The following is a 25,381-nucleotide window of genomic DNA, read 5'->3' as shown; positions in this document are numbered from 1 at the left end:
ACTAATCCAATCATAACCCTTTGCAATTACTCGTTTCCCTTTTTGTTTGATTACATTTTAAGCATTCAGATGATATTCTCACCCAAAGTTAAGTGGCAAATAACCAAGTAGAGGTGAACTATATTGGACATTTAATCGTGCAGAGAATGTATTTGTAACGTTTATGCATTCCTTTCTTACAGTAGGGGATCTTGCTTTCCAGCTGTTGCCTTTGTTTTCTGTCATTATTTTTATTCACTGTTGACTTTTGTTTGAAAAGCGCCGTCACAATATTTACATATATCATAAGTAAAATAAAGAAAAAGAAAAATCATCCAGGAGGCCCGACAACGGGTGCAGCACTTTTTTTTTCAAACAGTAAATTGTGACTTTAAAAGCCTGCAGATTGGTGGTCTTTGGAGTGTAAATTAAATTTCTCTGCTGTACTTTAAAAAAATTGGTGCAGTGTAGACCCAGCGCTCTGTTTTGAAATGCCAAGAGGATTAATGGCACTGATAAGTGGGGTTGGTATATTAAGCTAAGTCCTTTGAGTGTTTGCCATTTCTATTTCAGCTATAATTTGTGGAACATGGATTTAAAGTATTACAAAGACAAAAAAGAGAAAAGGCAGAAGAGAGAGAGAGAGAGAGAGAGAGAGAGACAGAGAGGGGACTGTGGCTTATAAGGAAAACCGTGCAAAGGTTCAGATACATGCCTCTTTGGGCTCGCTGTGCTCGAATGCTGGTGAACTGCAGTGAAACAGACGGAGAACAAACGCGAACACAGGCAGACATTCACAGACGCACACTGTGACTTTTTCTGCATGACTGGAGGTACATATCGCGAGCTGCAGCGGGGGCAGAGGGCAGATGGTGCCTTTGAGGTGGGAGGTTGAAATGTAGAAAGGTAGACGAGGTGTGTGTGTGTGTGTGTGAGAAGTGTGATGGTGTGTTGGGAGTGTTCCCATAAGGCTCTGGCGGAGGTGTTTGGTGCACAGCAGCTTTTGAAGGTGAAATACAGTGAAATGCCTGATACTTTGACACTATCATCTGGAGTTGTGCATTTTTCTGGTTTACTCATAGGCTGTATATAAGAAGTGGACGTAGTCACCGTGATGTCAAACATTGAGTTGTGGACTGCCGTTTTGAAGCCTCGAGTTCTACATTTTGACCATCTTGTGTTTTTGCAACCAAAAGTGACACGAGACGGTGGAGCTAAGTACAACTGAACGCTGTATAAGACATTTTTAGGCAACCAAAACATAATAATTAACTTTCATGAACTGAATACACACTGTGAAAGGGTTAAAGTTGTAAGACAAAAACACAGACAACTCCAAGACCGGACAATGCCGTGGTAGTGACCTGTCAATCACAAGGTAACCACGCCCTGAATTATCCCCTGCTTTATGGTCTATCTGACTCTAAATGGGACCATAATTTACTAAATGAACATCATGCTGTATTGAAGAAGACTTGACACTAGTGATTGAGATCATAAACTCATGTTTACAATGTTTACTGAGGTAATAAATCAGGTGAGAAGTAGACTCATTTTCTCATAGACTTCTATACAATCAGACTTCCTTTTGGAAGAAGAAGGCTTCACTTTTCAGACCACTGAGTTTACTTAAAGTGGACTGGTATTAAACTGAAGGACAGATCTTGTCTCATGAACCGCGGTTTCTTCATCTATTCGGTCTCGATTGTGTAAAATAAGCCTTTTAAGCAACTTCCTACTCGCACTACAATCTATCACTTGGAGTTAATGTCCTTTTGTTTTGGGCATATATTCCACACAAGCTTTTCCACACAATACAATTGTTATAGTGTCAACACAAGATAGTGTATGAGGTCCCTCCATACCTCTCAGGACTGTTAGGAAATTAGGATTCAAAGGTTTTCAAGCCTGGACATGACTCTGAAAGACTTGTTCAGAAAAGGGGCCTTTTAAAAAGGATGTAGGATAAGTGGGATGATGTCTCCATCTAGTGTTCATCGCTGTATCTTCTTTTTTTTTTGGGCACAACTGCTTTCTGCATCCATAGCAGATGTTCTCAAACAACTCACTGAATACCCAATCCCTGCTTGAAAAGTAAAAGTGCATACATGTAATTTACATTTGGGGTAAGCATCAACATCATGTAGTCTATATACTATTTTTTTTTTTATGCAACTAGAGTTTTCTATATGATGTAAAATTTAAGAACTAAAGAGTTAAAGGCGGAATAAGGTTTATTTGGCCAATTTGTGTTAAAGTCTGTCTTAAATAGTTACCAGAATAATTACCAGAAACATGTTTTATTCCTCAGAAAGCAAAACGTTTATTGTGTTGAACATTTGTTTGACATTCTATATAGGAGCTTGTTATTTCTTTATTTTTGACAGTTTTATTGTCAGCATGTGTCGGGTACAGTAGTTCTGGGTGTGGAAAAAGCCTTCAGATGCTTTATTTATGTAGCAATACCACAATTCAAAACAGTTACAAGTAAATGTCCTGCATTCAAAACTATGCTGAAGTAAATGTGCAGTATTTGTAAAGTATTCTCAGTAAAATTTACTCAAGCATCAATAGTACTCATTCTGCTCTATGAATGTTATATTTTATTACTGAATTATTATTATTGGTACGCTGAATGTTAGGAGTATTTGAATGTCGGTCAAGGTGGGGCTATTTAGCTATTTTGTATACTGTTAGTTTAATCTGTAACAATTTAGGCTATTGTATTTTTTTTTTAGCTGATGATGTTTTGTATGTCAAATATTTGTAAAGCAAATAGTTGTGATGGGATTTCCCATCTATTCCTCTCACCGTGGTCGGGACATCAAAGTGTCCCTCGTGTTGACATGACTGGGTTGGTCTGTGTAAGACATCAATAGCTCCGGGGCCTCTTCCTTCCTGTTGACTGAGTTAACCTGAGTATCAGTGTGGTAAATACTGACTATACATACAAAGCCCAAGGTAAACTTCCTCTAAAACAGCATCCCTTACTTAACAGCTCCTCTAGCGGGTGCCTGGCTCTATTACCCTCATCTTCTTTAGTATTAACTCACTTTTACACATTGATATAATGTGAGCATACAACAATCAGAAATTCCAAAACAATGGTAAAGGTAGCTCTGGAATAAATAAAGCTGAGTTAAAAGTACAATATTTCCATTTGGAATGTAATGCAGTAGAAGTATAAAGTAGCAGAAGATGGAAATACTCAAGTAAAGTCCAAGTACCTCTAAGCGGTAACATAGCTGTGTGTTTACTTGGTACATATCCAGTTATATACTCTTGGGTTTCTCATTTCTAATAAGCCATAGGCAAATGTCATCTGCATTTATAAAAGTTTAGAGGACATTGATAAAAGGTTCCTGCAATAATCCACCTTGTCTGCAGTTGTACGTTAACAAATTGCTAATCCACATATGTCTAAAATTAGAACCACAATAAAACAAGAAGTATATTTTGAAGATAAAAAGTGTAAGTTTAATGTAATGAACAAATGGAAATGAAAATCTCTTTTATGATGGTTTTTTTAAAAGAATGAATGAATGAATGATTGAAAGACTTTATTTCGAACATATAATAAATAAAAACAGATACAAAATAATAACAAACAAACAAGAGTAATAGTGTCCGAAAAGGAGTAGGCAGAAGAAAAACTTATATTATCCTACCCCTTTCTCACTTCTCCTCTATTAACTCATATATCATAGAATGATAATATAATATAATATAAAAACTATCCCAGATTTATTTACATCCCAAGTTGAATATATGAACAGCATCCCAAGTTTATTTACAACCCACAAATACATCCGGAGTTAAAAAGTATATACCCAACCTTTAACACAACTCTGCCTCAACCATATACCTCCCAAAAATATCTTTCTTGTATAGCTTTTTAAATTGATTTATATTTGTGCTCCCCTTCAACCCATCACCCAACCCATTCCACAAATCCACACCACAGACTGAAAAGAAGAAAATTAAAAACAGCTGGTAAGTTTTTGTCTACCCCTTTCAGATTAGCTTTTATTCCATTTCATAATAATAATCCTTTGAAAAACAACTAAGAATGGAGAAAGAAAAGAAAATCATCTTTGGAAGAAGTGAACGTTTTTTTTTTTCCTTTATTAGACTATCCACCACAGCATAGTGTCGTCCACTGATGGGATCCTAATGACAAAGTATCATGCTAGTCTAGGAGGATATAAACCAACTACAGAATATTTTGCGCATTAATTCTATAAAGCTTTGGTAAATTATTTACTAATGATAAATAAGGCCAATTGCAATTACAGGGTGCCTGTTGAAAAAGTTGTCCCCAAATATGTTGAAATTACATAGTAAGAATTTATTGTAAAAACTGTAAAAAGTAAAAAAAACAAAGTGTGAATGCAAAGCTTTATTCTCTTTCATGCTCAACCATTGACAAGCATTTCTATATTAATTGACTGAGAACGTGCTGGCATCTGTAAACCATTTCCTTTCTACCTCTTTCTTGCCCAGCTCCCACAGCTTAGTAAGAAGCCGAGTCCCACTTTTGGCTGTAGTCAGGAGATATTTCTCGTTGTCTGGGTATTTTCTGACATTGCACCGGCCATAAACCAGACTCTGGCACAACCGACCGAGCACCAGCAGGAAGAGGGAATCCCTTTCATCATCAGTGAGCACCATGATGCTCTCCCAGCCTGCTAACACTGCTCCACCTACATCCAAAGGACTGGGGTTCTCCAGCATCATGTATGTGATTAATACTGCCACATCAAATACATAGCAGTCATTCATGAGCAGACTAAAGTCCAGCACGCCTGACACCTCATGACGCCCGTTGTCTACCGGTGTGACAAGGATGTTTAGGTCATTTGGGTCCCCGTGTATTATTCCTGTGAAAGACACCACAGAAACACTTAGTACGTTTGTGCGTTTAAATGTACTGTAGAGAAGAATTGTACTTTTGATGGAGGCAATTTCTGATATTGGTTACCATAGTGCAGAAGTATTTAGCTCTGGTTATTTCTGTTGGATTTGCCCTGGTCAATTCTTCTTTAAAAAAGGTAATTTATCTCTGGTCTCTGCACATGGTACGGTATAGTTAAAGGGACTGTTTGTAACTTTTTAAGCGTATAAATGTAGCGGGTCGGGACACATGCGCGTGCTCGCATATGCGCGCTCGCTTGTGGCTGTACTCTCTCCTCCTCTGCCTGCTCGCCTTCACTCAGACAGAGCGCGCGTTCTCGCGTACTCGCTCCACCTCTAGACGTGAACGCGCGCTCACTCCACACTGCAGAAGAGTTAGTTTAGCTCTGAGAATATCTAGTGAATGTACAGTGGACGTTTGTGCAGAAATAACTGCTGCAGCTCCTCCAGACCAACAGAGGTTTCCCGTGTCTTGTGATGTGACGGAGCTCCGCAGAGAGAAACGTTACCGTCTCGTTACCGACCGGGTGCCGGTGTCTCCCTGCTCTCTCCGGCTGCGGGCGGAGAGAGCAGGGAGACACGCTGCAGAGCCCCGCTGCCTCAGCCTGTACTAAGACAGGAAAATCCAACACTAGGATCAGATCTAAATCATGTTCATGGAGAGACCTTCGTCTGGTCAGCTAACATTACTGCCAAGCAGCTGAAATATAGAGTGATGTTGTGCTTTTAGCTGACGTGTGTCGCCTCACTGTTTTGAGCGATGCTCGTTCATGTCTATTTAGAGCGAGCAAGCGCGAACCCGACGCTGACTTTCGTTGATTTCACGGCCACAGGTGTCGCTGTTAAGAAGCATTTCTGAAAGTTACAAATAGTCCCTTTAATCAGATGTTTACTGTGACCCGAAAAGTGGGATGAGAACGTGTTGCATAATTCCTAAGGATACAGGGCTGGGTTAGCATACACCCGGTTTAAAATTACACATAAAAATAATTTCACAAAACAAGCAGAATCATAAACAGAGATAATAAAAGTAAACCAAAGGAATACAGAGCACAACGAATGATGAAGCTTTGTTATCTGTATTACCTCTTTGGAAAGAGCTGATTTTGGGCTGCACGTGTGATTTGTACTGTTCAAGGACTGCTTTGATCACTTCCTGCAGGGGATCTCCATCCATCACTGACAGGCAGTCCTCTAGGAGAGGAATCTTGGATAAACTCCAACGCACATCAAAGTTTAAGACATCCAGGTTTGGAGATACCAGCTGAAAAAAATTAAATGTTTTCAATACTAGATATTTTTGCATGCTACTTTTTATCACAACTTTTTGATACCTTACAACTGCATTAACCGTTATAATCAGGCCCTATAAAGTGGATATGGACATGTTAAACAATATTCACTCTCCATATAGCTCTACATCAACTCCTGACAATATAATTGGGTATTTAGCAGATAAAGCCTGAACAATGAGCTGAAAGACGCTAAAATGCCCCCTGCATCAGCCATCTGCTCCAACATTTCTACTAGCTGAAATATACAAGTTTGACTTTTTAACTTACTTGTTGCAAAGTCTTATCCATGGAAGCAAACAACTTGCTGACATGATAAAGATCTAGCACTGTGACTGGAGATTCTCCGACGGGTTTTCCAGGGAGATAGGTCATCAACCTCACACAGTAGATCTGAGCGCCATGTCCACAGTCTAATAAGATAAGGTGGATACAAAAACAGGAAGATTTTCAGTTCAGTATAACGTCATCATAACTCTGGATGGTCCGGGGCTAGAACTTAAAAGATTCATGTAATTGTGGTTTAAACTGTTTAATAAAGGACAAAAGGCCTTACTTGTGTTTTCTCTGGGATACACTGGGCAGAGCTAGTGATGTTGGTTTTATCAAATCATTACTTTTAAAAGGTACAGTGTGTAGGATTTGGTGGCATCTAGTGGTGTGTTTGCAGATTGCAACCAACTGAGTACCCCTCCACTCAACTACTCCCTTTCCAAGACTGCGGTAACGTAAGCCGCCAAATGCAATACCATGGTAATGCCGTTTGCCTTGCTCAGAGGCCATCCTTACTGTTATTACAGTACTTTAGGAGAGAGAATAAAACAAACATAGGACAAAAAAAGGACATATAGCATGGGACATTTTGGGGCGGCTGTGGCACAGAGGTAGGCCACCACTCGGAAGGTCATCAATCGGAAGGTCGGCGGGTCGATCTCTGGCTCATCCAGTCCACATGTCAAAGTGTCCTCGAGCAAGGTACTTAACCCCAAATTGCTCCCGAAGGCTATGCCATCGGTGTGAATGAGTATTTAGATCAGATCCTGATGGGCAGCACTTTGAGTGGTCGGAAGACTAGAAAAGCACTGTATAAATAAATAAAAATAAAATAAAAAGTCCATTTACCATTAGACAATCACAGTTATTATTAAATAGATTAAAAGTGCCAGGTTTAAAATGAGCCAGTGGGATGAGACATTCTGTAATTCATTCAATTTATAAAGTGCAAAGTAGTGGAAGGCAGTTTTCCCAAGTTCGGTATTGATCAACTAGAGTTAAACAGTCAGAAAATAAATGTAAGTACATAATTCAAAGCGGTAAGCAGGCTTACTTGTAAATGTAAAAATGTAAATCAACTTATATTGTCACACTTTGTACATAGCACAGCACACAGTGCTATTTAGCTTCTGCATTTAACCCATCCTAGTATATTAGGAGCAGTGGGCAGCTACTATACAGCGCCCGGGGAGCAGTTTGGGGGGGGGCACCTTGGCAGTATATATATATTTAAATATATATATATGTGTGTGTGTGTGTGTGTGTGTGTGTGTATGTCTTATTTTATTCCAGTGTGCTTTGCACAAGGCAAAGCCTTGTGCAAAGCACACGGGTCTATTATTCGACGCGTTTATTCCAGTGTGCCTAGAAGCACAAGGCAAAGCCTTGTGCAAAGCACACTGGTCTATTATCCTGCGGGCTTATTCCAGTGTGCCTAGAAGCACAAGGCAAAGCCTTGTGCAAAGCACACTGGTCTATTATCCTGCGGGCTTATTCCAGTGTGCCTAGAAGCACAAGGCAAAGCCTTGTGCAAAGCACACTGGTCTATTATTCGTCGGGCTTATTCCAGTGTGCCTAGAAGCACAAGGCAAAGCCTTGTGCAAAGCACACTGGTCTATTATTCGTCGGGCTTATTCCAGTGTGCCTAGAAGCACACTGGTCTATTATTCGTCGGGCTTATTCCAGTGTGCCTAGAAGCACAAGGCAAAGCCTTGTGCAAAGCACACTGGTCTATTATTCGTCGGGCTTATTCCAGTGTGCCTAGAAGCACAAGGCAAAGCCTTGTGCAAAGCACACTGGTCTATTATTCGTCGGGCTTATTTCTTATTCAGACTTCTGCCTAAACTTTGGCACGCTACTCCTCCGGCAGCGTTGCCAACACCTGTACAAAAAATACATCAAAACGTGCGGAATGATCGGGAATCGTGTGCTATGACCTGGCTAAGAGATTCACGCAGCGGTTTCCGAGAAAATCGCGCGAAAGCGCGATTTTTTTGCTCCATTGGAATGCATTGAAAATCTACGTGAAGAGTGCTCATAAACACTCCTCTTTGGGGCCATACAGAGTCGCCATACTTTAACGTAGAAACGTGATTAAAAGTTTAAACGGGTCACGAGACTTGGGACTTTATTTGGCCAAATGGAAATTTTTTGATAGCTGGCACGGTTTTCACGAAATCGCAGTTTACGTTTTGTGAAATTTTCAGACCGCTTCAGATTTTATAATGGGTGTGTATTGCGTGGGTCGTTAAGGGCTAGAGCGCGTGACATCATCGCTAGAGTGCGGGAAAGCTTTGAAATCTTTTGAAAATTTTCCGAACAAATTGCTCTGTAGCCCACAACGTCCACTCCTCATACACAATTAATACATCAAAACTTAGGTATTTTTGTGCCGGTCGCAAACATGTAGCTATGGAATCAGTCGGACTTACACATTTGGCGACACATGCCTGAACGTGAGAGCAACTGCAGGCTTCGCTCCCATAGGGCCCCATATTAAATTTCACAGAATGTTTTGGATCAGAGAAAAAAGTTACTACTTTTCGAAACTGCCGCCGAGGTCACATTTTTGAAACTACAGACCCAAATGTCGCACCATTTGTTCATCAGAGACTCCTAACTGGTCTCATGAACAATCTAAGCGATAGGAGTCACGGTTTCTGTCGTAGAAGCACTTTTATGACATGTACGTCTCTGGTTAACTCCTATTATAAACTGCCCCACTGCAGCAGTTGCCAATCGCCACGGCAACTTCAGATTGCTGCTAGACAGCTGATTCACATTAGCCAATCAGAGCAGGCTGACTAACTAACACACACACACACACACACACACACACTATTTACTGTATCACGCCATTTCAGTGGGCCAACATGCTCTAAACCAGGGCTTCAATGGATCAGGGCTATTATTTATGTTATGAATTACACCTGTGATTAAAAGCCCCCAACTCTCATTGTATGATAACAGGAAACTAGGTATTCTCCTACTTTTCAAAATAAAAGCCCTCAACTCTTACTTTATAATAACAGGAAACTAAACACTCCTCTCGGCCCCCCAATCACCATGGCAACCAGTGACAGAATGATCGGGAATGGTGTGCTATGACCTGTCTAAGAGATTCGCGTAGCGGTCTCCGAAAAAAATCGCACGAAAGCGCGATTTCTTTGCTCCATAGGAATGAGTGGCAAATCGACGTGAATAGAGCTCAAAAATACTCGTCTTTAGGGCCATACAGAGTCGCCATACTTTAACGTAGAAAAATGATTAAAAGTTTAAACGGGTCACGAGACTTGGGACTTTATTGGGCCTATCATCCCCCTCTTCTAACCTCACTGTGGTCCTCAGACCCCCCCCCAGCACCAGGCACACTGGTCAAAATTTCTTGCGAAATTTTCTAGTTTCTTATTCAGACTTCTGCCTAAACTTTGGCGCGCTACTCCTCCGGCAGCGTTGCCAACACCTGTACAAAAAGTACATCAAAACGTGCGGAATGATCGGGAATCGTGTGCTATGACCTGGCTAAGAGATTCGCGCAGCGGTTTCCGAGAAAATCGCGCGAAAGCGCGATTTTTTTCTCCATTGGAATGCATTGAAAATCGATGTGAAGAGTGCTCATAAACACTCCTCTTTGGGGCCATACAGAGTCGCCATACTTTAACGTAGAAACGTGATTAAAAGTTTAAACGGGTCACGAGACTTGGGACTTTATTTGGCCAAATGGAAATTTTTTGATAGCTGGCACGGTTTTCACGAAATCGCAGTTTACGTTTTGTGAAATTTTAAGACCGTTTCAGATTTTATAATGGGTGTGTATTGCGTGGGTCGTTAAGGGCTAGAGCGCGTGACATCATCGCTAGAGTGCGGGAAAGCTTTGAAATCTTTTGAAAATTTTCCGAACAAATTGCTCTGTAGCCCACAACGTCCACTCCTCATACACAATTAATACATCAAAACTTAGGTATTTTTGTGCCGGTCGCAAACATGTAGCTATGGAATCAGTCGGACTTACACATTTGGCGACACATGCCTGAACGTGAGAGCAACTGCAGGCTTCGCTCCCATAGGGCCCCATATTAAATTTCACAGAATCTTTTGGATCAGAGAAAAAAGTTAATACTTTTCGAAACTGCCGCCGAGGTCACATTTTTGAAACTACAGACCCAAATGTCGCACCATTTGTTCATCAGAGACTCCTAACTGGTCTCATGAACAATCTAAGCGATAGGAGTCACGGTTTCTGTCGTAGAAGCACTTTTATGACATGTACGTCTCTGGTTAACTCCTATTATAAACTGCCCCACTGCAGCACTTGCCAATCGCCACGGCAACTTCAGATTGCTGCTAGACAGCTGATTCACATTAGCCAATAAGATAAGATAAGATAAAATGGACCTTTATTAATCCCCGGAGGGAAATTCAGGTGTCAAAGCAGCAACATCAGCAAACAGAGTGAATCACAGGAGAGGTAAAGGTATACAAAAATTCTAAAGACAATAATAGAGATATAAAAGATACAGAGTGAATGGGTGAACATAGTGTGTACAGTCTGTCAATAAATAAATGTAGTATGTACAATAAATAAATAAATAAATAAATGTAATATGTACATATGTGCAGTCAGCAATAAAGTGGTATATAGGATGTATAGTGTAAAGTGAGTGTAAAGTGCGCCAGATAGTGCATGTTTAAATTTCTTAAAAGTCCTAATAGTTGTCATATGGGGGTCAGCCTTGGTTGTGGAGCCTGATGGCTACCAGCATGAAGGACTGACCCAGGCGCTTTGTGTTGTGCCGAGGAGGGATGAGTCTGTGGCTGAAGGTGCTCCTCATCTTGACTAGCTCATCATGGAGGGGGTGGAAGGGGTTTTCCAGGATAGCGTCCAGCTTCCTCCTCATCCTGCCCTCTGCCACCACCTCCAGACCGTCCAGCTCAGATCCAACCACAGAGCTAGCCTTCCTCACCAGCCTGTTCAGTCTGTTGGCATCCCTTGTGTTCATGTTACCCCCCCAACATACCACAGCAAAAAAGAGAACACTGGCTACTACAGACTGGTAAAACATCTGCAGCAGCCTATTGCATACATTAAAAGACCTGAGCCTCCTCAGGAAGAACAGTTTGCTCTGTCCCTTCCTGTAGAGGGCCTCGGTGTTATCAGTCCAGTCAAGTCTACTGTTCATATGTACTCCCAGGAACTTGTAGGTGTCCACCACCTCCACCTCCTCCCCTCGGATGGTGATGGGAGTTGGGGGCCTCGTGCTCCGCCGGAAGTCCACCACCAGCTCCTTGGTCTTTCCAATGTTGAGCTGGAGGTGATTGTTATCACACCACCCTATGAAGTTCTCCACCAGGGCTCTGTACTCCTCCTCGTTGTCATCTGTGATGCAGCTGACGATGGAGGAGTCATCGGAGAACTTCTGTAGGTGGCATGTACCCGAGTGGAAGCGAAAGTCGGAGGTGTAGGTGGTGAACAGGAAGGGAGACAGCACAGTTCCTTGGGGGGCGCCGGTGTTGCTCACCAGCACATCTGACAGGCTGCCCTGCAGTCTGACATACTGTGGTCTGCTGGTGAGGTAGTCCGTAATCCAGGCCACCAGGCCATGATCTACCTGCATCACTGAGAGCTTCTCAGCTAGCCGGAGTGGCAGGATGGTGTTGAAGGCACTGGAGAAGTCAAAGAACAATATTCTTACAGAGCTGTGCGGCCTCTCCAGTGTAGGCTCTGTGGAGCATGTAGGTGATGGCATCATCCACACCGATGTTTTCCTGGTATGCAAACTGCAGGGGGTCCCGGAAGTCGCTCACAAGGGGCTTGAGGTGCTGCAGAACCAGTCTCTCAAAGATCTTCATGACGTGTGACGTCAGAGCAACTGGCCTGTAGTCATTGGGGGTGCTGGGGTGTCCCTTCTTGGCCACCGGGACGATGCAGGAGGTCTTCCAGAGCTGGGGAACCTTCTTCAGCCTCAGGGAGAGGCTGAAGAGGTGCTGGAACGCTGCTGCCAGCTCCCCAGCACACGCCTTGAGCACCCTGGGGTTGATGTTGTCTGGTCCCCTGGCCTTGTTCACGCTGATCTTTGAGAGCTGCTTCCTCACCTGGCCCCTTGTGATGATCAGGGTGGATGTTGCAATGTCTCCAGGTGCAAAGGACATGCTGTGGATGTGCTCCTCAGGGTAGGTATGGGGGGGGCAAGCTGCTGCTGCCTCCTGGGGATGGGTGCTGGGGGGAGGAGGAGAGGTGTGGAAGGGGGGGGAGGAGGAGGGGAAGGAGAGGTGTGGAGGGGGGGCACTGGTGTTGGTGAGTGAGGACCCAGGCTGTCCTGCTGAGCTCATGGGGGTTGGTTGGTCAAACCTGTTGAAAAACAGGTTTAGCTCATTTGCATGTTCCTGGGTCCCCTCAACACCAGGGCTCGGCTGTTTGTAGCCAGTTATCTTCCTGAACCCCCCCCCACACCTCCCTGGAGCTGTCGGCCTGTAGTCTCCCCTCCAGTCTGTCTTTTTAGGTGTCCTTGGCCGCCCTCAGCTCCTTCTTCAGCTCCTTCTGGACAACCTTGGCCCCCTCAATGTCCCCGGCCATGAACGCCCTCTTCTTCCTGTTCAACAGGGCTTTAATGTCCCCATTGATCCAGGGCTTGTTGTTAGGAAAGCAGCGTACCTTTTTGGTGGGTACGATGCTCTCCTCACAGAACCTAATGTAGTCTGTGATGCAGTGGGAGAGTCCATCGATGTCCTCACCGTGGACCCTGTCAAACAACTCCCAGTCTGTTGACCCGTAACACTCCCTCAGCTCCTCCTCAACTTCCACTGACCACTGTTGAACAGTCCTGGTGGTGGCGGGCTGCCTCCTGACAACAGGCTTGTATGTTGGCACAAGCCTGATGAGGTTGTGGTCTGAACCGCCAAGGGGGGGGAGAACAGTGGCGCTGTATGCCTCCTTAATGTTGGCATACAGCAGGTCCAGGGTCTTATTGTGTCTGGTGTTACAGGTCACATACTGGGTGAAGTTCGACAGGGCTCTGGAGACCTTCACATGGTTAAAATCACCATTTACAATGATGAATGCCCTGGGGTGCCTCGTCTGTAATCCCGCGACGGTGGAGTGGATGACGTCACTCGCCTGAGCCGCCACAGCAATCGGTTGAATATAAACAGTTACTATGATGCAATCAGAGCAGGCTGCCTAACTAACACACACACACACACGCACACACACACACACTATTTACTGTATCACGCCATTTCAGTGAGCCAGCATGCTCTAAACCAGGGCTTCAATGGATCAGGGCCATTATGTATGTTATTAATTACACCTGTGATTAAAAGCCCCCAACTCTCATTGTATGATAACAGGAAACTAGGTATTCTCCTACTTTTCAAAATAAAAGCCCTCAACTCTTACTTTATAATAACAGGAAACTAAACACTCCTCTCGGCCCCATAATCACCATGGCAACCAGTGACAGAATGATCGGGAATGGTGTACTATGACTGTTCTAAGAGATTCGCGTAGCGGTCTCCGAAAAAATCGCGCAAAAGCGCGATTTCTTTGCTCCATAGGAATGAGTGGCAAATCGACGTGAAGAGAGCTCAAAAACACTCCTCTTTAGGGCCATACAGAGTCGCCATACTTTAACGTAGAAAAATTATTAAAAGTTTAAACAGGTCACGAGATTTGGGACTTTATGGGGCCTATCATCCCCCTTCTTCTAACCTCACTATGGTCCTCAGACCCCCCCCCCCAGCACCAGGCACACTGGTCAAAATTTCTTGCGAAATTTTCTAGTTCCAGTGTGCCTAAGCACAAGGCAAAGCCTTGTGCAAAGCACACTGGTCTATTATTCGTCGGGCTTATTTCTTATTCAGACTTCTGCCTAAACTTTGGCACGCTACTCCTCCGGCAGCGTTGCCAACACCTGTACAAAAAATACATCAAAACGTGCGGAATGATCGGGAATCGTGTGCTATGACCTGGCTAAGAGATTCGCGCAGCGGTTTCCGAGAAAATCGCGTGAAAGCGCGATTTTTTTCTCCATTGGAATGCATTGAAAATCGACGTGAAGAGTGCTCATAAACACTCCTCTTTGGGGCCATACAGAGTCGCCATACTTTAACGTAGAAACGTGATTAAAAGTTTAAACGGGTCACGAGACTTGGGACTTTATTTGGCCAAATGGAAATTTTTTGATAGCTGGCACGGTTTTCACGAAATCGCAGTTTACGTTTTGTGAAATTTTCAGACCGCTTCAGATTTTATAATGGGTGTGTATTGCGTGGGTCGTTAAGGGCTAGAGCGCGTGACATCATCGCTAGAGTGCGGGAAAGCTTTGAAATCTTTTGAAAATTTTCCGAACAAATTGCTCTGTAGCCCACAACGTCCACTCCTCATACACAATTAATACATCAAAACTTAGGTATTTTTGTGCCGGTCGCAAACATGTAGCTATGGAATCAGTCGGACTTACACATTTGGCGACACATGCCTGAACGTGAGAGCAACTGCAGGCTTCGCTCCCATAGGGCCCCATATTAAATTTCACAGAATCTTTTGGATCAGAGAAAAAAGTTAATACTTTTCGAAACTGCCGCCGAGGTCACATTTTTGAAACTACAGACCCAAATGTCGCACCATTTGTTCATCAGAGACTCCTAACTGGTCTCATGAACAATCTAAGCGATAGGAGTCACGGTTTCTGTCGTAGAAGCACTTTTATGACATGTACGTCTCTGGTTAACTCCTATTATAAACTGCCCCACTGCAGCAGTTGCCAATCGCCACGGCAACTTCAGATTGCTGCTAGACAGCTGATTCTCATTAGCCAATCAGAGCAGGCTGACTAACACACACACACACACACGCACACTATTTACTGTATCATGCCATTTCAGTGAGCCAGCATGCTCTAAACCAGGGCTTCAATGGATCAGGGCCATAATTAATGTGATCAATTACACCTGTGATTAAAAGCCCCCAACTCTCATTGTATGATAACAGGAACTAGGTATTCACCTACTTTTCAAAATAAAATCCCTCAACTCTTACTGTATGTTAACAGGAAACTAAACACTCCTCACGGCCCCCCAATCACCATGGCAACCACTGACAGACACGCACGCAGCGAATGGGCCTACAGTGCTGACCTCACTATGGACCTCAGACAGTCTGAATCTGCCCCCCCCACCCATCCCCCCAGCACCAGGCACACTGGTCAAAATTTCTTGCGAAATTTTCTAGTTTCTTATTCTTCTTCTGCCAAACTTTGGCACGCTACTCCTCCGGCAGCGTTGCCAACACCTGTACAAAAAATACATCAAAACGTGCGGAATGATCGGGAATCGTGTGCTATGACCTGGCTAAGAGATTCGCGCAGCGGTTTCCGAACACACACACACACACACACACACACACACACACACACACACACACACACACATTTTAACTATGTAACTCTTATTAGCAAATAGGCCCACAGTTATAGGAGGAGCACAGCTCCTCCTATAACATTTATACATTATAATTTAAACATTATAATATACATTTAAACATTATATACATGCATTATACACAGTTATAGGAGGAGCGAAAGAAAATACATTTTCAGATCACCAACCACTCAAAAACAACCAGTGTTGTAATTAGGTAGAATGAATAAACCGTTTCTATATTCATACCAAACCATAAATACCAGTATATTATCAATTTTAAATACATAAAATATATTAATAAGACAACCATTTCTAGTCTCTTTGGTTCAATGTGCTCTGCAGCGTAATTTCAATCTGGCATTGCAGAACAGAAGCTGCGGCCTACCGTAGCGTACAGGCCTACAGTTATAGGAGGAGGGAAGCTCTCTTTCCACTGTTCCAACAATCACAAACTCTGGTTTTGGTCAAAATAAACCCTTAATTCATAGCATCAACAGATAGATATTCAGTTTGTTCAGTTCAGTAACATTTTTGACGCTGCATGGCGCTGTTGTGTGTGTTCGTGTGTGTGTGTTAATCTCCCGACAGAGGGCGCAGAGAACAGAAGCTGCGCGCAGTTTAAATGACACCAATAGCTTACTGTGTGTGTCACCTAGCATAGTTTTTATAGCATGACTAACTTGAGTTTTGAACTAATATTTCCCGCCAGTAGGTGGCTAATCACGTTGTTTTGATTTCAAATGTAAACTCACTTTCATTGGGCAGACCAATGTGTAAGCTGTTGCTAAGGGTCAGGGGGGCCCCAGCAACCAGCCTGACGAATCAGAGCGAAGCTCCTCCTATAACATTTAAACATTATAATTTAAACATTATAATATAGATTTAAACATTATATACATACATTATATACACAGTTATAGGAGGAGCAAAGCTCCTCCTATAACTGTGTATAGGCCTACAGTAGCGTACAGGCCTACAGTTATAGGAGGAGCGAAGCTCCTCTTATAACATTTAAACATTATAATTTAAACATTACAGTAGTAGGCCTACAGTAGCGTACAGGCCTACAGTTATAGGAGGAGCGAAGGAGCAGTGTTAATGTAAATGTACGTTGTTTTGATTTCAAATGTAAACTCACTTTCATTGGGGAGAATATGAACTAGTGTGTCAGCTGTTGCTAAGGGTCAGGGGGGCCCCAGCAACCAACCTGACGATGTTTCCCGCCAGTAGGTGGCTAACCACTTGGGGTGTCTCCTTTAGTCATAGAGCAGTGTTAATGTAAATGTATGTTGTTTTGATTTCAAATGTAAACTCACTTTCATTGGGCAGACCAATGTGTAAGCTGTTGCTAGGGGTCAGGGGGGCCCCAGCAACCAACCTGACGAATCAGAGCGAAGCTCCTCCTATAACATTTAAACATTATAATTTAAACATTATAATATAGATTTAAACATTATATACATACATTATATACACAGTTATAGGAAGAGCGAAGCTCCTCCTATAACCGTGTATAGGCCTACAGTAGCGTACAGGCCTACAGTTATAAATGGTAAATGGAAATGGACTTGGACTTATATAGCGCTTTTCTAGTCTAGCACTTGCCAGTAACCTTCATCCATCATCAAGATAGGCAGCTGAAAACCTGGAGCAATCATTAAGAACAATGTCCATTAATCTTTGAAAGGTCGCAGTTGCGCCATGAAGGCCAAAGAGTAACACAGTGTACTGGAACAAGCCCATCCCTGGAATCTGGAACGCTGTGTATTCTTTGCAAGATGGGTCAAGAGGCACTTGCCAGTAACCTTTACAAAGGTCTAATGCTGTGATGTAGTTGGCTTTCCCGATTCTCTCTAGCAGCTCATCAATACGGGGCATGGGATATGAATCAAAACAGGAAATACTGTTAAGTTTCCTCATGTCTGAACAGAACCGAGGTTGAGTACAATTTTTCTTGGGAACAAGCACTATGGGGTTTGACCACTCACTTCTGGATGGTTCAATGACTCCCATGTCCAACATCATCTGCACCTCCTTCTTCAGTGGTTCCATCATTCCAGTGTGCATAGAAGCACAAGGCAAAGGTATTCACCTACTTTTCAAAATAAAATCCCTCAACTCTTACTGTATGTTAACAGGAAACTAAACACTCCTCACGGCCCCCCAATCACCATGGCAACCACTGACAGACACGCACGCAGCGAAAGGGCCTACAGTTATGACCTCACTACTAATTTTCTAGTTTTGTATTACTATTTTCATTTTCTTTAGTAGTAAAACTAGTGAGTAATTAGAATCCTGATCTGCACTCTGAAGGAACTGGCCTTCTACCTCCAAGAGGTCAAGGCCCAGTTACGTGTTGGTTAATCTTGTATGACAAAGAGATTTTCCAAACAGACGGGTTAAAGCATAATAATACAATTTATTCCGAACAATCAATGTTGCATAAAAATAAAAGAGTATACAGATATCTGGATCCAGTCTACGTGTCCCTGACAACATACAGTGCATGGGTCAGTTCGTGAAGTCTGAACCCCGAGCTATCCCTGATCCAGCCTATTCATGGTTTACACAATATTAATATTCATGAGCTTATGGCACGTGATGTTTTTGCTGCATATGTTCTTCTTTGTTTCTCCTTCTGACTCCTTTCTCTCCTTGACCTTGCAAAAAGAACAGAACGTACATCCTCCCTGTCCTCGCAAACACTTCATGCACAACAAATCCAACAATCAGGTTATTGCAGGTCATTGTAAGCACTTTTGTACATAATAAATCCAACAACTCCATACTAGTTGGTGGCGGTAATGCACCATAAAGTTGTTTGCCAACCGCCATAAAGCTCCAACAAAGAAGAAGAAGCGCTCCATGTGAGTAATGTACAATCTCGTGAGAAAAAAGGATGCAGAAGCAGAGAGTCTACGGATTCCGGCAATATCTGAACCATATTTCTGGGCGGTATTATCACAAAGATATCAATAGAAACATAGAGTAAACAATGTGTATACACGCCGCCGTGTTTGTAGACCTCAGAGTGATTAAACCACCCACCTCTTGCTGCTCTTGCTTTAGATTCACTCTGTTGTCTTGTTATTATGACTCAAGCTAAGAGAAACTTTATGAAATTGGACTGCAGAAATATTTTGTTGTTACCTATTTCCTCCATACTCATGAGCTGCCCTGTGGTGGTGGTGGGCACGACTGTATGAGTAGGAACTCCATGCTGGCATAGAAAGGATATGGCGAAGGTCTGCACCTCCAGCCGGGTCGCATTCTTACTCTCTTCTGAGTTCATGATCTTCAGCACGTGCCTGGTGCCATCCTTGTCCTCTATGAGGAAGTTCTGGTCTATATAACTAGGCAGGGTGGAGATCTCAGTTACGGACACCCCATAAAGTTGCAGTGATAGTTTGCTTGCTTGCTGCAGGGTGAGCCTCGGCCTTGGATCAACAGCTGTGGCATTATCTGCACATGGGAATAAAATCACAACACAAACTTTTTAAACTGTGAAAACCAGAAACACATGTTTGAGTTTGTCAGTCACTTGTAGTAAAACTTTGTAGAGACAGATGCAAGTGTGACAGTGACTGGACATTTTGCTCTACCTGTTTATACTGACTTGTTCTACCTGTTTATACTGACTTGCTGCATTTCTGTTTTGTAGTGACAATGGATGATCTGCTAGTTATGACGGTTTGACACCTGATGCTTTTTTTCCCATCGTAATTCTGCTTTGATTTGATGTTATATATCTTATGTTTGTTATATGTCACCCTGCTCCAGTAAAATGAGACGTTTTCTAAAAGGGGCTTTGGTGCTCGGAAACACCACCGCTTTTGTCAACAAGGACCGCTAAAATCAACCCAAAGTCAAAGTTCCTCATAGTAGCTTTACGTAAAAGTATGTAAGCATAATCAGAAAAATGTACTTAAAGCAGAAGTGGGTAGAAACGGAGCACAAATGATTTAAAAAAAGTTATTTTTATAAAACAGTCACTATATCCTGACAGTAGTGCATGAGACAGGTAATCTGAAAAAAGTCATGTGCCTCTGTGTCCTCCGATGCTCCCATCAGAGCTGGGCAGTATCATTCTTTTCAGATCTTTAGTGTAACTTATTTGTGTTCTTTATGATGAAAATATAGAGTGCAATGCAGCTATGTATTATGCAAGGCCAGCCATGGACTTGTGTGTTTTACCCAAACAGTGTCCCAGTAAAAGTCAACACTCAGTACTTTCCCACTACATGAGACGAAGATAACACAGACAGTAACTTTCCACTGTTGCATAAAGAGACATCAGTACATACACTGTAATTTTCCATTACAGATATTTCACAACAGCAGAGAAGTAGTGGGCCCAAGGCCTAACCCTGCAGGGGGTCGAAAGACCAGCAGCAGACACTCTGCACACAACCTTCCCCGGCTCATCAAGGAGCACGGGAAAATATAAGTGTATCAGGTGCAACACAACTGACACACACACACCACCCTTTTCACCAGTCCTGTGTTATTCCAGCGAGCAGACCATGAGAAGGAGCCCAACATGTCCCAGAGATAGAACCGTATGAACGGTGTAATGGAAATTCAATTAATATTCCGAGATGAGTTCTAATGAACGTTGAAATACGGATCTCGAAGAAATGAAATGTCTTTGTTGTATTTTATTCTTGCAAAAATACTTAAGTACAAGTACCTCAAATGTGTACTAGTACTTCAATAAATGCACTTAGTTACATTTGATCAAATATGACAAAACGTTATTTTTATTAAAGTTACAAACTTTAGCTTTAATCATTCTCCTACTAACTACCTTCGTTTTTGAAAGCAATAAATCTGGTTTAACTAGTACACATAAAGATATAATAAATATAAATATATATTTATAAAGTCTAGATGGCTATACTGTATGAGAGCTTTTAATGGACCATATGTTCCAGTCATTTAACAGATCATATGTGCACTTACCCATCGTCTTTGAGCAGATGATGTAGAGGACGTGAGAGGCAGTAGTAGTAGAGCCTGGTCTCTAAGGTTTGAGGAGTCTGTCAAACTGGATCCTCCCTAACACCCACCCCCGGGTGAGCAAACATTCCTGTACTTTACATCATAACAATTCACCTCTCAAACGCATTCGACTCATAACTTCCTTGCTGTCGTTAGGCCTCATGTAAGATCATTTTCTTATTCGTGTCTTAACTTTCTCTTCCTTTTCTGATAACTGACCTGCGTAAACATGATGAATGCCACTAATGCGTAAATGAGCGTTCATTCGAATTTTAAACTAGCACAATTGTTAATTAGCATAATCAACGCCCTAATGATTCCATATAAGGCTACGCGTCCTGCCTCATTCATCCGTCTCTGTAAATATGTCAGCACGCTGTCGACGCTCGCCTGAAGCTTTGGCCCAATTCCATTCCGGTCTCTACACCTTCACGTAGTCACACTCACAGCTCAATGAAGCACATTTCTTTAAGGTGAACGGTATAAATACAGGCAGGCTTCAGGACGAACTTGAATATCAGAATCAGAAATACTTTATTGATCCCAGGGGACCAATTGAGTTACATTTTGCTACCAAAAATATTTAAATGCATGATTGTCCATGACTATTCGCACATTGTATATCTGTTCAAAATGTACCTTAAAGGGAGATTTGTGAAGTATTTAATACTCTTATCAACATGGGAGTGGGCAACTGTGCTTGCTTTATGCAAATGTATGTACAGTATATAGTTATAACTGGAAATCAATTAACAACACAAAACAATGACAGATATTGTCCAGAAACCCTCACAGGTACTGCATTTAGCATAAAACAATATGCTCCAATCATAACATGGCAAACTGCAGCCCAACAGGCAACAACAGCTGTCAGTGTGTCAGTGTGCTGACTTGACTATGACTTGCCCCAAACTGCATGTGATTATCATAAAGTGGGCATGTCTGTAAAGGGGAGACTCGTAGGTACCCATAGAACCCATTTACATTCACACATCTGGAGGTCAGAGGTCAAGGGACCCCTTTGAAAACGGCCATGCCAGTTTTTCCTCGCCAAAATGTAACTTAAGTTTCGATCGATATCTAGCCTCCTTCACGACAAGATCTCAGAAAGATCAATTGTGTCAAAGAAATGATTAGCGTTAAAACAAATGTATATATATATATATATATATATATATATATAAAAATATAGGAACATCATAAGAAAATATAGCCTAAATAAGAAATGTGCATAACAACAGTGCAAATAACAATGCTGAAAAATAGGATCTATCATTAAGTGTGTAAAAATGCAAGAATAGTATAAATAAATAATAATATTAGATTATTGCATAGCTGAATTGTTGCACTAAAGTATTGTACTGTTGAAGATTTAATAAATGATTGGGTTGCAGCTGCTGATAGGGGTAAAAATGTATAAATATAATTATGTTATACAACCCTTTGCAATCAAATGAACATGTCGACCGTATTCTAGACTAGACAAAGGTATATTTGATCCTAAATATTGTATTTACTTTAAGTTGATAACGTCTGTATGATAATAGAATATATTAAATGTCTATCTTAGTTTGAGAAGTTTACAAGTAAACACGCTAAGGCATCCAAAAGTAGTAAGTCAGCCCTGACGCGCCTACACTCCCTGTTGACCTTATTACTGTATATACAGGGACATATGAACCTTTCCTGCATGATTTAAGTCGTTTTGCAGAATACACTTATCTTCATAATTATGAAGTGTTATTTAAATAGGATTTACAAACTCAAAATTAGTGAAAAACGTAGGTTCTGATAACAGCAGACTAATTGCACATGACTCCTACAACTGGTCTGGACCACTTGTACACTGTGTTCGTACCTAAAATAAAATTGGTGAGTGGTATGTTCTCCACTTTTACGAGCCACTAATGAACGAAGGAATTTAGGACAGAGTTCTTTGAACTCAATTTAAGGTTTCACTGGTGTAGTTTTTAAATTACTGGCATACTATATAGACAGTTGTAATATACATTTTAATGAAGATGTTAGCACATATGCTTTTGGCCAGAAATACAGCTATCATAGTACATGCCTGATACACATAAAGGGAGTATTTATTGTTGTTTTTTACTAAAGGCAATGCAGCCTCCGTTGGAAGCAGGAGTTTATGAGGACCACACAAGGGCAGTATTACACCAGATTGTATCTATAAAGACGGGGACTTACAGTACTAAAACTGTTGATCTTTTCAAAGCACATTATTAAACAAATTAATGCATGAATAAATATTATAAAGATATAATTGATGCCCTGAATTATAATTCAATTCATTTATACTTCTAAGAATTCTAAAGTGACTGTAAATCTAATCAAATCTATCTGCATGTAGTTTGTGGGGTTAGTGGAGGAGAGGCCCGTCACTCAGACGGTGATAAAGAGCTACTAAGACTTGCACAGCTTTGGAAGATACAACATACAACTGGAATGTGGTAGAGTCAGTTTGATAAACCAATAACATTACGCAAGTTCACTGTTTTATAATTTCCAACTGCATCTGCAGCTTTATGGGATTTCTGTATTTGTTTAGAGTTTTGCTGCATGTTCTAAGGCATTTTGAGTTGGATGAGTATGGTGTTTTCTTTGGATTATGTTGGATTAGAGCAATTTGTGCAGCCTTGTTATTCGAATCTGTTGGGACACGTGTTTTTTTTCTTGTGTAATTTAACAATTTTCACGATTTAAAAGCACAATCCATAATGTACTGGAATCAGGGGCGATTCTAGGATCAGATCCCAGCTTTTAGGGACCCCAGTATGCGGAAGTATACAAATGCACCATTTTAGAATAGGCAAAAATAACACATTTATACTGCATGCAAAAATGTTTTGTTTTTTTTGCCCAAAACTGAATGTGATTATCATAAAGTGGGCATGTCTGTAAAGGGGAGACTCATGCGTGGGTACCCATAGAACCCATTTTCATTCGCATATATTGAGGTCGAAGGTCAAGGGACCCTTTTGAAAATGGCAATAACAGTTTTTCCTCGCCAAAATTTAGTCTACATTTGGAGCGTTATTTAGCCTCCTTCTGATAATCTAGCCGTGTTACAGTAATGACGGCAGTTTCAGAGGGTTTGATAATAATTTTTGGGGGTGCTGAGATGAAATGTTAGTGTGCTTGAGCACCCCTAAAAATAGTCTAAAATCGCCCCTGATTGGAACGCATAGTTATCTGCTACTGAACTGAAGTTGCCAGACATCACAGACACAGCAGTATGGTTAACAGCATCTTACAACGTGCAGGTCTAATATCACATATTAAAGAAGTGGCTTCAGATACATCGCTCTTATATTTGACTTCATTTCTGTATGTTCATTTCTGTTTCTAGTTTTCAGGGGAATTCATGACTTTGCCCTTCACAAATCTGATCAATGTTATGTTGAGATAATGGCATCTTATTAACCAAATCATTGCATGAACAATATAATATGGAGGTTACATATGACAACAAAATAGAGGACTTTTAACTGTTATTATATTTTACAGTGAAACTATTGTTTTTCAAAGTAACCAGGATATAATATTTTCCACCAGAGAGCATGGGGAACTTTTTAACAGCTGATGGTGTCATTATGTTTTAATACATTAGCATGAATTTACAACTGGCCAAATTTACAAACAAACCGACTGTACCAGTACTAACTGGAGTATCTGACTCAGCAGCAGAAAGCAAAAGATGTTTAGACTAGGGCTGTCAAAGTTAACGCCATATCAACACGTTAACGCAAATCTGTTTTAACGCCGCTAAATTCTTTAACGCATTAACACAATTGATCTTTCGGAGGTTGTAGCGGGTTTTAAAGCTAGAGTAAAGATACCAGTATCATATGAAAGTACAAAACCTAATGACTCCATTGGTACCAACCATGTCATACTACAGTCACAAAGGAGGTTAAATAAAGCTCCAAATGTATGCTAAATTTTGGCAAAGAAAAACTGGCATGGCCATTTTCAAAGGAATCCCATGACCTCTGACCTCAAGATATGTGAATGTAAATGGGTTCTATGGGTACCCACGAGTCTCCCCTTTACAGACATGCACACTTTATGATAATCACATGCAGTTTGGGGCAAGTCATAGTCAAGTCAGCACACTGACACACTGACAGCTGTTGTTGCCTGTTGGGCTTGAGTAGGGCTGTTACAGTATACAGTTTGCTTGTATAATACAGCACGGCTCCAAAGTACTAAGTGATAATAGTTCACCTCAAGGAGGTAAGGAGGTAAACAGTAAGCCCATGACCTCTGAAACTTGCCTTTAAAACAGTCAAGTGGTTCTGAAACATAACAGAGAGAGGACTGTGTAGGGGTGTGGTCAGCACTTGTTTTATCATAGACCTGAGTTAAGTAGTAACTACACTGAATCATTCCCTGTCTTACAAGTGCAAAGACATGTTTTATGATGCAGGTCAAAGTCCATACGAACTGAATTATCTATTGGACAACAGCAGAGGTGGCCT

General features: G+C 41.7%; 1 protein-coding gene across 1 annotated transcript; it reads right to left on the bottom strand.

The window, feature by feature from the left end:
* Window positions 1-3,493: 3,493 nt before the first annotated feature.
* On the bottom strand, window positions 3,494-19,409 carry LOC141767347 (hydroxylysine kinase-like). Its single transcript, XM_074634543.1, has 4 exons — window positions 19,032-19,409; window positions 6,456-6,598; window positions 5,980-6,157; window positions 3,494-4,859 (listed from the first exon to the last, which is right to left on the bottom strand). Exons 1-4 carry the CDS (start codon window positions 19,171-19,173, stop codon window positions 4,420-4,422), a joined length of 903 nt encoding a protein of 300 aa, XP_074490644.1. The 5' UTR covers window positions 19,174-19,409; the 3' UTR covers window positions 3,494-4,419.
* Window positions 19,410-25,381: the final 5,972 nt, after the last annotated feature.

The sequence above is a fragment of the Sebastes fasciatus genome, chromosome 5 (assembly GCF_043250625.1).
Source record: "Sebastes fasciatus isolate fSebFas1 chromosome 5, fSebFas1.pri, whole genome shotgun sequence".
NCBI lineage: Eukaryota > Metazoa > Chordata > Actinopteri > Perciformes > Sebastidae > Sebastes > Sebastes fasciatus.
The sequence above is the reverse complement of the archived record's forward strand: the minus strand, read 5'-3'. Positions and strand labels throughout refer to the sequence as shown.

What these genes read in the sequence shown, in the direction of transcription:
- LOC141767347 (XM_074634543.1), bottom strand. Translation starts at nt 19,173, where the DNA reads ATGAACTCAGAAGAGAGTAAGAATGCGACCCGGCTGGAGGTGCAGACC. An exon ending in CATGAGTATGGAGGAAATAG is followed by an intron (nt 6,599 to 19,031) that starts GTAACAACAAAA and finishes TTATCTTATTAG; the next exon opens with ACTGTGGACATGGCGCTCAG. An exon ending in AATCAGCTCTTTCCAAAGAG is followed by an intron (nt 4,860 to 5,979) that starts GTAATACAGATA and finishes TGTCTTTCACAG; the next exon opens with GAATAATACACGGGGACCCA.